General features: G+C 40.9%; 1 protein-coding gene across 1 annotated transcript in view; it reads right to left on the bottom strand.

Annotated features, from left to right (window-relative positions):
• The window catches only part of LOC139210832 (regulator of microtubule dynamics protein 2), a 30,672-nt gene extending 23,816 nt beyond the window's left edge, over positions 1-6,856 (bottom strand). Inside the window, exons 1-2 of the mRNA XM_070841009.1 lie at positions 6,758-6,856; positions 4,852-5,306 (exon numbers count right to left, since the gene is read on the bottom strand). Coding sequence (XP_070697110.1) covers positions 4,852-5,297 — 446 coding nt within the window. The 5' untranslated portion in view covers positions 5,298-5,306; positions 6,758-6,856. The remainder of the gene's footprint in view (positions 1-4,851; positions 5,307-6,757) is intronic.
• Positions 6,857-13,108: the final 6,252 nt, after the last annotated feature.

Below are 13,108 nucleotides of genomic sequence, written 5' to 3'. Positions count from 1 at the left end.
GGATATAAACGCAAGCCTTTGCCTATTCATGATGTGCATGTAGCAGGTTCTGCAGCAGAGCTTGCTGCATGGGGCTTGTTGAAGGCCCTCTTCATACTTGCACGATGCCCCCTGTTGGAAAGCTACAGCCCCACTAAAGCTATTATTTACAAAAGTTTAGTAAAGTGCACAATTGAAGATGTGTTCTTCTCTAGTTATCGGTTGCTGACTGATACTAGAATTGACAGTATGCAAAACCCAAGCATTGCTGTTGACCTGAGATGTTTGCAAACTTCGAGCAATAAACGCCATAATCTTAATAATCTGTAATGTGTTCCTAAGGCTTTAGATCTCAACAAATGTGCAGTAACTATTACTCAACCCATAGCATCAGGGCTCTCATGGGGATATTGTGTAGAGATCTTGTGATCCAAACACTTCCAAGCCAGCCGAAACAGACATGAAGAGCCCTTTAAATGAATGTGAGGATTAGGGGTGTAACTGGCTCCTTTGGGGGAAAACACTACACATTCCCTAAGGGGCTGAAAATTCTCCATTGCACCATTCCCACTATTCCCCACACCCTCTGCTCATACAAATAACAGACCGGCAGGAAAGGCTCTTTAATTATGGGAGGTGTGTGCGTGATGTGATTTCTTTTAAAGCATAATAACCCGGGCTGTAATTAAGAGCATTTGATGCGGCCGACGACTGTCACTCAAAACCTGTGAACCACATCTGCTAGAGGGCAGCCTTACGCTTCCATCTGCTCCTCCACGAGGGCGATGGTAACAAAAGTAGAGGTGGGTCGACCTGAAATGTTTATTCATCATGAAAGAGGACTCGTATGACATGGTGTTATTACGAGTCTATGAACTGTCTCCCTTCCACTGCCAACAAACGTGCATGACCTGAAATACGTTTATGCTGCCACCAGTGCTTTTCATGTTGGGTCTTTGTCTCTATGTCAAATGCAAATAAATCTTTTCCGAACAACATGTTTATGGGCACGTATCTGGTTGCATCAGCATTATCTCAAGTATCTTAAACATTATATAACAAGTGACGTTGGCCTCTTTCCTGGTAAAAACAGAAAGAAAAAAAAACCCAACTTTGGAGTGGAATGTGATTCTTAGAGGACAGACAGTAAAACACAACACTGATAAATTATCCAGGGGGCACTGGATGTTCAGTTGGCCTACTTTATGTTGTTGTAGTTGTAAAAAATGGCTCTGAGGCAATTGATTAATCATTGTGAGGACAGTAACAGAGATGGGGAGGAGCCGTACAGCTCTGATCTAAGGCTCACTGCACATCCAAAGATTGTGTGGTTAGGACGTGAAAGCAGCTGCACTCAGTGTTATGATGTCTTCTTGGCACTTCACACACTCTACTTCCTGCACAAATGAAGCATAGGTCAATCCAGGTAAAGTGCACGAGTCACAGACAAAATGTCCACCCCAGTGCCTGCAAAAATCTATGTGAGCTACATTCAGAATCAAATCTTTAAAATATATTCAGTCACGTCCGAGAAGAACTTAAGTCTGCCTGACTGTTGAAAACATTAAAGCCGTGGCTTAATCATCATCATTTAACAGTTGGTATTTGTTTTTATGAGATGAGATTTAAAATGATAGTCCAATTCAGAGAGAGACATCTGTTGTTTATGTTATCTCGGGTTGGCGTGAGTTCAAGGCATTTGGCTGAGGATGGAGGTGGATGACTTGGCATGTGGTGCTTGATTAGTCTGCTGTTCTCTGCAGCACCTGAGGCAAATGTACATACTGTTGTAACTTTAATTGAGCACACAGCATGAGCAAGCCAGTTTAACTGGTAAAGTAGGAGGGCCACAAGATTTTTGATTCACATACTCATCAATAGATACGATTGTTAAAGTGAAATCAATTTACCTTTTTGCCACCTGTTGACACGGTCATCTGTTGTTTATTGATCTTGTGTTTATCTACTGGCATTATGTATATTAAGAAATGACTGGAGCCTCATGGGATTTTGTGGCTGAAGCTGGTATTGATAATTCCAGAAAAAAAAAAGATGCAACCAATACTAATATACATGCAAATCATTTTTGTGATCAGAATAATGTAAGAAAGATACATACCAAAGGCAGATAATTCAAAGCTATAACATCTTTTTTCAGTATTTGAATAAATATTTTTAGATCCTTTACACCAACATGTGCTCAGCTCATAAGCAGCAGCAAAGTGCTGTAAACAGTGGAGTCTGCTGGACAAACTATGTAATGATGACACTGATTCTACATGATTACAGTTACTGATTACAAGACCAAATCCCCAACTCCATTTGTAGAAATGCAGCCCCAAACTTGTAAAGAACCTCCACCAGCTTCACCGCTGCCTGCAGACACTCATTATTGTGTCGCTCTCCAGCCCCTCAGGAAACAAACTGCCTTCTGTTACAGCCAGATATTTCCATTCTGACTCATCAGTTCAGAGCAATTGGCCACAATTCTTCCATGAAGACCACCTCTGGCCAGACTTCTCCGGACAGTAGATGGGTGTACCTAGTCTCACTGGTTTCTGCTAGTTCTGAACTGATGGCTCTGCTGGACATCTTGTGATTTCAAAGGGAAGTAAACATAATGTGTCTGTCATCTGCTGCACTAAGTGTCCTTGGCCGACCGCTGCGTCTACGGTCGAGAAAGAACGTTGTTTCTTTGTGCTGCTTCAGAAGAGCTTGAACAGCACATCTAGAAACCCCCGTCTGCTCTGAAATCTTTGCCTGGCAGAGACCTTGCCGATGCAGTTTAACTACCTTGAGTCTTGTTGCTGTGCTCAGTCTTGCAGTGGTGTTTGACCTGTGACATGAAACTGTCTTCCACAACCTCAGTGTGGCTGTTCCTCACCCAGCTGTAAGCCTCCTACAGCTGTTTGTGTTTCAGTTAATGACTATGTTTCAACCCACATATGAAACTGATGATCATTAGCACCTGTTTGGTATAATTGGTTAATTATACACCCGACTATGATCCTACAAAATCCCTGACTTTGTGCAAGTGTATCTAGAAGAAGTGATGTTGTTTTGAAGGCAAAGGGTGGTCACACCAAATCTTGATTTGATTTAGATGTTTCTTCTGTTCGCTCACTTTGCATTTTGTAAATCAATAAAAATAAACAATTAAATGTTATATTATAAATGAAAGCATTCTTACTTCACAGCATTTCTTCACACCTGCCAGAGACTTTTGGACAGTACTGTATACTAATAAAATACATGATAAGCCAGACTCTAAACTTGATCAAAGTCAAAGTGAAAGCTTGTGAAAGAGTGCATTTTACTTCTCACATTGATGGAACATTTTACTAATCCACGTTCGGATCCAAAGACTTTAAACCAAATAATTTGCCTTTGTGGAGGAAGAAACCACTTTCACCAGCACTCTATGATACAAGTTCCTTTCAATGACTTGCTGACTGTCTGGCTTTCACAAACCCTCCATTACTTAGACTATTTCTCCCTGATGTTCACAGCTGGGTATCATCACTAATCATTAGTTAGAGAAGCTTCATATTTTCTTATTCATTAAAAAAAACTATTTAACAATTTCATAACAATGATGATTGAGATGATCACTGCAAATACCATGTGCATCTGGTTCGACAATGATTTAGAATTATCAAACAGAACCAGGCACACGTGCATATGGCTTTATGAATCTGATGACAAGAATGCACATGCACATTTCTGTCTTTGTGTTTACACACAGTTTTATGCATTCTGGTGTGAAAGTGTTACACCTGGGTCGTCAAATAATTTTTCGCTTTTTTACACTCTAATTTTCTCACCGAAGAGACCAGTTACGTAAAAGATATTTAAAACCACCAAAGTCTTAACATGGTATCATGTTTGTGCCTTGCATGTGTATGGGCAGTGGCCCGCTTTAGAATGACCCTCATGTATCATGGGTTCCCTAACAGCATAGAGAGAGGAGAAGGGATGATAATATATATTCATATATTCAGTAACAGCTGTGTGACTAGTGTACAAATAGATGTAATGTGTGATGAAGATAATGCACTTTGAGCTCAAGCTAATCGAGAAAATTAATGATTGTCCAGTGAGCAACAATCCAAAATACTGGCTGTGATCAAAGGTCCAAGCCTGCCACGTGAAGTTAATATCTGGTTACCATTTTGTAAGTGTGTTCTGTTTAAAGATTGTTAATATTGTGGGTTGTGTGTGAGTGTTTGCGGTTCCTGTAAACTTAGACGCCATGGATGGAATTAAATAATAAAGCACTTAAAAACTAAACTCAGCCGCCAGTTTATTAGGTACTCCTGGCAAAAAATAATGTAGTCTAATACAACAGTCCTAAAGTTAATCCTCCCTTGATTACGGTTATAATGTTGAATGCTTTTGGCAGGTGTAGATTCAACTTTATGGTCATTTTGGAGGTTGTGGTTTGTGGTGATATTGAACAGTATTGCACTTATACAGTGAGGTGTTTCTGTTTGGTAGCCTATCCCCATTGATATGAACGGGACGGACAAAATAATAAAAACACCTGCCAGTGTAAAACACAAACTACATCTTCTAAAATGACCATATAACTGAATCTACACTCTATTACAACATGAACATATAGTCTTCATGAAGCCAGGATGTATTACAGGACTGCTGTATTGGACTAACTGACTGTATGTGTGTCATTGTGAGGGGGTGGGGTTACTCAGATAGAGGAGGTTTAAGAAAACACATTACTGTCATGTAATCTGTTGTAGTAAAAGGAAGTTTGGATAATTTAAAAGAAATTGATGTAGAGGAAATGTTTAAATGTATAATTATTGGTTCTATAACTGGAATATTGAGTATTGAAGCTTTTAAAGTACTCACCCTCCCTCACTCTCTGCTTCCTCTGAGCTGCGACCCCCAGGTCTGGCCCCAGTGAGGGTGCCTGCAGCCCTTTTCCTGCGTGTTGGTGTGGTTCGGTGGAGAGAGCTGGCTCGACGTGCCTCATCACGTCCCCTCAGCTCCTCCCTGACTTGGTCCTGCAGCATCGGCAGAGCATTCTTCAGTGATTTCATCTCATCCTTCAACTCGGACACACACTGGATCAAGGCCTCAAGGCGCTCCAGCACCTCAGCCTGGCCCCTGGGCAGACCTGGACCATCCACCAACATAACACCAGCCTCCTGTTCATAAGTGCGGCTGAGGTAGAAGCCTGGCCACGAGCTTCTTCGTTTTGACCTAAAGCCCTGGTAACACACCACAGCCAAACTGATGCCAGCCACTCCAGCCAACGCTCCCAGAACCAGCAACTTGCTGTCTGCCTGGGCCATCCTGCAGGCCTGCACAGAACGGGACAGAGACAACAAGCTTTAAGATACCGATTTCATCAACATTTCTTTGAAACATATCTTCTTCTCTGCATATTGGAAATATGGAAAATGTGGGGCTACAGAGAACAACTATTTCCTTATTTTTTTAAACATCTTTTTAGTCTGTAAAATGTCCAAATAAAGTGAAAAACATCATCTTTTCACCATCTGATGTTAATACTTAGGTCAGTATCAACTGAAAACCAGTTCTGGGTTCAGTTTAATAGTTAACATTTTGCGTTGAGAGTTGGGTATTACAGAGCAAGCAAGTGATAATCGGATGGTTCTAAGTCAAATACTGAGTAACAAAATTCAACTCATAGTGAACTTGCACCTAGATTAATATTAATATTGGACAGTCCAAATACTAGAGAAGTGTACAACTTATACGTTTTGTTATTTACAAAAAAGACATCCTTGTCAGATGGTGAACTTCCACCTTTAACACTTGTGATATGCAATCAGTATCTCAATGGCTGACTGGCACAGTGTACATTGGTGGATACCTTACAGCAGTGGGTATCAAAGTGGGGTTCATTCCCCCACGGGGATGCTGGGTCCCCAGCTATTTATTTTCACTGTTCTTCCATATATATGTAACACAGTGGCTGAATGTCTGTATGTTTTGATCAGGGGTTTCATCCACTTTCTGTAACAAAATATCTAAAAGCAAAAATCCTATCAGATGGGGTCCCAGGGACAGATCTATTCAAATGGGGGTTATTGGTCTAATTTGGGTCAGTTTTGGGGTCCTTGGCTCAGTTACAGTTTCAGTCTCCACTCCACAGGGACACAACAACATGTGGCTTCTCTAAGAAAAGACAACATTATTCTCTTATCTGTGTTTGGACACCATGTGTGTGTCCTCGAAACGTGTGAGACATATTTACAGCAGGAGTTACTGGTAGGCGACAGATCTCCCTAAAGTTGTCTGTGCGGTGACCACACTGTACCCTTTAGCTCTGTGCCGCTTCAGGGTTCGAGTCCCTGTAGCTTAAAGGTGAATGAAGGCTAACACAACGTCACGAAATGATTGAGAGAGAGTGTAGAGAGTGTGGCTGGCCAGCTAGCCTCGATAAGTGGATCAACATACTAATCACCTGAGCGCCAACAGTCAGAGAGTAACACCAGCTCTGTGACCCCTGAACACACTGAGAAATTCAATGTCTGCCGTAGGCGGGATTCCTATTAATTTCACATTACTAAGATAAATTAATTATCGTTAATTAGCGGCCAATGACAAGCTGCTAGCTTAAAGTCGCTCGACATTGTGCTAACACTCAAAACAAAGTTCCCTGTCAAGGTTAAACGGTTAAAACGCGTCCAGTTGCTCACTTCCAGCCACACAGCACCACAACAGCCCGTTACACCAACATGTTCTTCCTAAATAAACCCCAAATGAACGATAATAAAGGCCTTACTGCACAGGTAGAGGAGAAGAGCCACTTCAGCTGGCTTGACAGCTCGCTGGTGTAACCGTTAAAATATTCCGTGCGGCTTCAGGCGGCGAAATTAAAACGTTCCGGCCTTAGTGCGCGTTTAACTCACAGTGAAAATTAATCATTCATAAATCTGACGCAAATAAATCCTCAGGGAGTATCAATTTATGATTATAATTCAAATCATTAACCCAAATTGATCCAATCACGTTTCAATAAACTAATGCTATGACTGGCGCCTCACAGGTGCTTTCTGTGTGGAGTTGGCGTGCTCCCACCGGGTGGCCTCTCCCTCACTCCAAGCTGATGCATGTGAAATGAAAATGAAACTCTAAATGTGGCCTGTCTGCCTGTCAGATCTGTGATAATTCTCTGACCTATGGTTACCTGTTACTCCCTTACTGGGTCATGGCCCCAGGTGCCTGAAATGCATAGAAAAAACATGAAGCATTCAAGTCCTTGTTTTTTTCCTTTCAAATGTGGAACCTTGCAGATTGACAGCATATGACAGCCTGTTCTTTATCGGCACTAAACATAAACCCTGTCCATCCTGTCAACAGCTCATGAAATGATGTTTTATCAGGGTAATAATGAAATAAGCAGATGAACTGCTCACATGCTGCAGGGCCTCAATATCCAATATCCTATTTTACCTTGATGCATCAAACCTCAAATTTATATATATAAATATATATACACATATATATTGATTTTGTTCTTTGGCGTCAGAATTGTTTTCCTCGAGAAGAGTTCTCCTGCATCAACCTTATCATCACAACATGTGAGTGAAAAATCAGTGAGCAAAGTTCAATAAGACGGTTACAACAAGGAGTGTGTTAATAAAACTGGCAATAGGTAAAGGTCATGATAACTGCCTTCAAAGGGAGTCATCAATCATTAGATTCTATTTTTTCAATTCAATTCAATTCAATTTATTTTGTATAGCCTAATATCACAACAGAGTTGTCTCACAGTGCTTTACAAAGTTCACTGAAATAAACAAGAAGTGTAAGCGAACAAACAATATTTCATCCTTAGAACTTCACGACAACATTTTTTTTCATTATAGATTTTAATGTGTTGCGACTATATCTATGAATATCAATATATCATGATTTTGCATTATGGTTTGCTGCTCATGATTATTATTCTCTAATAAGAAGCACACACAAAGACCTACCTCTATGATTCGCTCCTCTCACAAGTGTGTCCCTGCAGTGAGCTCGGACAGAATGTGCACCGGGATTTAAAAAGTTACCAAACACATGTACTGTCACATCAACCTTGGACCTGTGGTCCTTACTGGATTTTATTCAAGTGTTACAAATGGCGTTGGCTGTGGGGAGATTTGGAATGGTTAACTAGTGATTTACTTCATGTTGTACATATTATACATCTGATATTTTCACTTATTTTTACATATTTGTCAAATCCTTGAGTTTTTTCATCCTGTAAAGACAAGTTTATGATTAATGGTTTTGAAATTTTGCCATGTGACAAAACAACAAACAATGACCTTGTTGACATTAAGAGTTAGTGCATTACCAAAATGGTCTCTTCATCATCATGCTTATTTGATTCGGCAGTCATACATGAACTCTCTAAATGCTTATTTCTTTCAGCCCATAGAGAGGCAAACAGCCATATTTGTTCAGATACAGAGGGAGCAGGGAGTTCCTTTGCATGTGATGCGAGGATTGCTATGTGCAGTTTTTCTCCCTGCTCTCTGAACACAGTATTGTTCCTCAGCCCACAGCCTGCATTCTGCCTGCACAGGGAACAAAAAGTCCACCTGAAAGAGGAGGAGGCATGGTGGTGCAAGAAAAAGCCTGGGCAGCAGTTATGGGTTGGCCCCCGCAGACGTAGATATGGAGATAAGGGAGGCGCATCCAGCCATGGCCTTGCTCCCATCGGGTCAAAGCCAGCAGATAAGTAGATATTGTCAACACTGTCGTTTTATCCACCCAACACACATCAGACCGAGCTCTCATACCACAAGGGGAAAATAAGAGCAGCCTCAGATTTGCCTTTGTACACACAAATAAGCACATTACAGTTGGCAAAGAACACATGGGAGAAGAATCAGGGTGAAATAAGGCGTCGCTATCAGGACTCTCATGGCAGACCACAGAGTGTGAGGCCCAGTTGTTCCCATGTCAGTGTTGAAGGAGTGTTTTCTAATTGTGTGCATGAGACACACTGGGAGGAAAAGTAACTTCTGTATCGGTTGTGTTTACAGATAGTGTAAAGATTCATTCAGCCATAAAGATGTGGCAAGTATTGTGTGACAGAGGACACAATATCTCTCAGCTATGGCATTGGTTAGGAATTGGGGAAATCCAAATCATAGGCCTACACTTGCTTTACTGATGTCTATCTCAGCCGAAAGCACCCAGTGTGCTTATCCTTTGGCCTGTCAATCAGCCAGGTGCTGCATTAGACACACCAAGACAGTGAAAACTCTGACTAAAATAAGCATAAAATTCTGAAAAGCTACTAAAAAGATCACAGGTAGCTTCCACGGAACTTCCGTTTGCAACAAAATGGTTTGTCTGGGGAGAAATACTCAGTCCCCTAAGTGCAGAATACAGCGCTCCCAGAATACAGGCTTACTTGTGGTTCTTCAAAAGTAGTGCGGGACGATGACCTTTCAACTATCAGGCTCCTCTCCTGTGGAATCCTCTTCCAGTTTGGGTTAGGGAGGCAGACACACTCTGTACATTTAAGAGTAGGCTAAAAACTGTCCTTTTTGATGAAGCTTATCATTAGGGCTGGCTCAGGCCTTGGACCAGCCCCTAGTTATGCTGCTTAGACTCCCTCCTCTCCCTCTCCCTCTGCATGAATCAGGTCCCTTGATATATGTTACTAACTTAGTATCTTCCCCGGAGCCTTTTGTGCTTTGTCTAAGGATCCTGTGGATCATGGTAGCAGTACGCCTGGCTGGATCACTGCTACTGGCTGACTGCTGCTCCCACTTTTTACTATTATTAGTCACTATCCATTACCAGTCTATTACTATTATTCATATGTTCGGGTTAGGGTTAGGGTTAGGCTAACCCTAACCCTTCAGAAGATGCCTCATCTCCTCAACTGCAAACCAGTTTTACTGAAAGTTCAGATCTGTTGTTGGAATGGCAATTAATACCCTGAAACCTACTAACAGTATGGCAGATTAACTTGATCTTAACTTCTGGTCCCAAGCCAGTTTTTCAGGCTTCGACTTTCAACCGTGGAGCTCAACCTGCGTTTCTAACATCTGACTTAAGTGAAACCAAACCAGCTGATCTGTGTAGTCTACCTTGGTGGTTAGTCTTTTCTGCCAAGTTGACCTGGAGGCTCAAAAAATGGCACACCGCTCATGCATAGAATCACTGTATTTCTATCAACAGGGAACAGTACCGGAGATGCTGGTAATGAAAGGAGTCAAGAAGGAATTGGTTGAAATATCAAGCATGTGAACATGTTTCTTTGCCTGTATGTTTGCATTGTGAGCAATGGTGTTCCTTTATGTGCCAATCACATTCACGGCAGACAGCACTTTGACTCGTCATTGCAGAAAAAGCACATGTGGAACCAATAACAGAAACGATAGGTCACTTCCAGCCATTTTTCTAACGGAATGCACCAGTTGATAATGTTATCAGTTCCGCCTGTGCTTGACAAGTCACAATGTTTGCTGTGAAAAACGTCTATTCAGCTTTAGTTTCACTCCAATTTTCCTCTCGGGTCATGTGCACCCCCGCCAGCTCCACAGCGTGGGCAGCTTTTTGAGTTCAGTATAAGTCTATGAGCAGCTGTCTGTTTAAAATCTTAATTATCATTGAATGAACACGACTTTTCATTTAAAAAAAAATTTTTTTCATCTAATTTAGGTAAAAAGTAAATAATTAGCAAGCTCTGTGGAGATGTTTTACACCTACAACAAATACCAGTACACACTAGTTTTTCACACAGGCATTGCAATGTATTATTCCAAACGACATTGCATGAATAACAATAGCCTGGTTTTAGTTGTTTTTCAGATGTGCAGCTGTCTGATTGAGCCTGTCAGCTCCTCTTAGCTTTGTGGAGCACTTCACAGGATTGTGATAAAGGCCTTCTAGCGTAGAGAATTAGGCACTGCATTCATCCACATTCACATTTGCTCCCTCAGTGCATCTCTACAGTTCAAGAACCAACAGAGGTGGTGTGTTACCTACCATTGTTAATTCATCTTTAATTCATCTTACTTGGAGACTAGTCAAGTTTCCACTGCTCATTGTGGTTTCTCCACTTAGAAAATAGCATCCTCATACAAAAGGAGGCCAAGCAAGAGGTGGTGTGAGAGAAAACTGTTCATTAGTGTGTAAACAATGGGTTCTCTCTCTGTCAAGCACACACATACACACTCACACAGACACACATCCACCTCACCTACCTTATTAAAATCCTGTTTCCCCTGTCTGACTGTCACTGCAAGAAAACGATAGATACCGTATATCCTCAAGCAAGAAAATGGTTGCAATAACCACATAATCCTTCCTACACTTAATCATATCATAGTGTGCTGATGTTTGGAGCTCAGACTTTAAACATGTTTGTCTTCAAGCTGGTACATATTTGCATTACTGCTCCCACGCTGTAATGTGTCGGTGCTTTTTGTTCCTCGGCAAAGGTGGCTGACATCCAGTTAAGTGTCCGTACAGTTGCAGTCACTTGGGCGCTGCTGCCACAGCCATGTGTCCAACTCATTAAAACTGTCAGGCTGTAGCTTTATTAATCATAAATTTAACAAAAAAGACATCCCAAAACCAAAACTGCACAGATATGTGAGCACAGCTTATATGTATAATCAATTATTTTCTTTTGTTGATGAGACTCATTTTGCTGTAAATTTCCTGACATTCACTTTTGACATCACAATAATTTTGTAAATAATGAGATAATAATTGATTTCAAAAATAAATTATCAGCATTAACTTTATAATTCATGCATGTTTGTGAGAATTTTACAAAATGAAATGGTCGTATTGTATGCTGTACATATAAAATGTGAAAAAATGAAAACCTAAGAAGCAGACAATCTGAGCAAACAATAAGAAATAAAAATACATTTTAAAAAAGGAGGTATGTGGCAGGCCTTTTAATGTGGATGACATATATTGCAGTTTGGAGTGAACCAGTTTTTGTGTGTAAAACAGATTTTATGGATTTTATTTTAAGTGCAGCCTAGAATAGCTAAAAGAGTTACTAATGCTATGCCAAAATGTCAGGCCTCCCTAAAACATGATGAATGCTGGGAAAATATAAGGCATGAGAGACCTCTTTGTGACCTTTGACTTTGTGGACTAGTGACATCTTCCTTCCTCTCCGTTCTCCTCTGCAGTGACTCGAGGACACACTCAGTCATGCCATCACACGTCATGTCACACGTGTCTGAGAGCAAATACACATTACTTTACATTTTACTGAGAAAGAACCAGGTCCAATGAAATAAAAAATAATGTTTTTTCCCCAACAAGATGGAATAGTTTATAACATCAGCATATTCCTGGCCTTGAACTTTGTCTTCTTCCCCTTCTAAGTAAACATACAACCACATAACACGTATAACTTTCAAGAGATAAATACATTTTGCACACATACTTGAGCAATTAACTGTCAGCATTTGAATTACCTGACTGAAGTCGACCTGTACGATCCCTCTCATTATAATTATTCAGCATTAATGCAGTATAAGTCCCTGAACGAGGAGGAAATAGCCACTTTTTAGTTGCAGCAGCATGGCCAGCAGGTGGAGCCTAAAGAACTGGTATTGAGATCCTCCAGAGGGGACGAGGTGTGGGTGAGGAGCACTGACAGGATACATCACAAGAAGTGATGCTGTTCACTGTCATCCTCAGCAGATTTTGTGCTGTGCAATTGACCAAATGAGTTTCATTGCTATAGTCTGCATTCTCTGAGACGTGACATTTCTTTGTGGTTCGGCCAAAGATCACGATAATCTGCTCTTAAACACAGTCTCTGCTTCATGTCGACAGCTCCAGACACATTACCCAGCCTGCGTGTGTGTATGTGAACGTGAAGTAACCCTGAGTCGCGTCTATCTGGATGGTTACATTATGTCTGCTCTCCTCACGTAGACCAGAACGGTTAATTAGATATTACCAAATCCCAAAACATCAGTGCTTATGTAACACTTTTTGTAAAATCTGTCTCATCTATAGTACTGAAACAAGTACAACAACACATAACTCTGACATGAAAACTTTAAATGTATTACCACAAATTACAAGGTGGAAACTTATATGCAACTCGAGCTTTTTAAATTACGGTTTTAGATGTAAATAACAC

This window comes from Pempheris klunzingeri, chromosome 12 (assembly GCF_042242105.1).
Source record: "Pempheris klunzingeri isolate RE-2024b chromosome 12, fPemKlu1.hap1, whole genome shotgun sequence".
In the NCBI taxonomy this organism is placed as follows: Eukaryota; Metazoa; Chordata; class Actinopteri; order Acropomatiformes; family Pempheridae; genus Pempheris; species Pempheris klunzingeri.
This window is presented reverse-complemented; position numbering and strand designations above follow the sequence as displayed.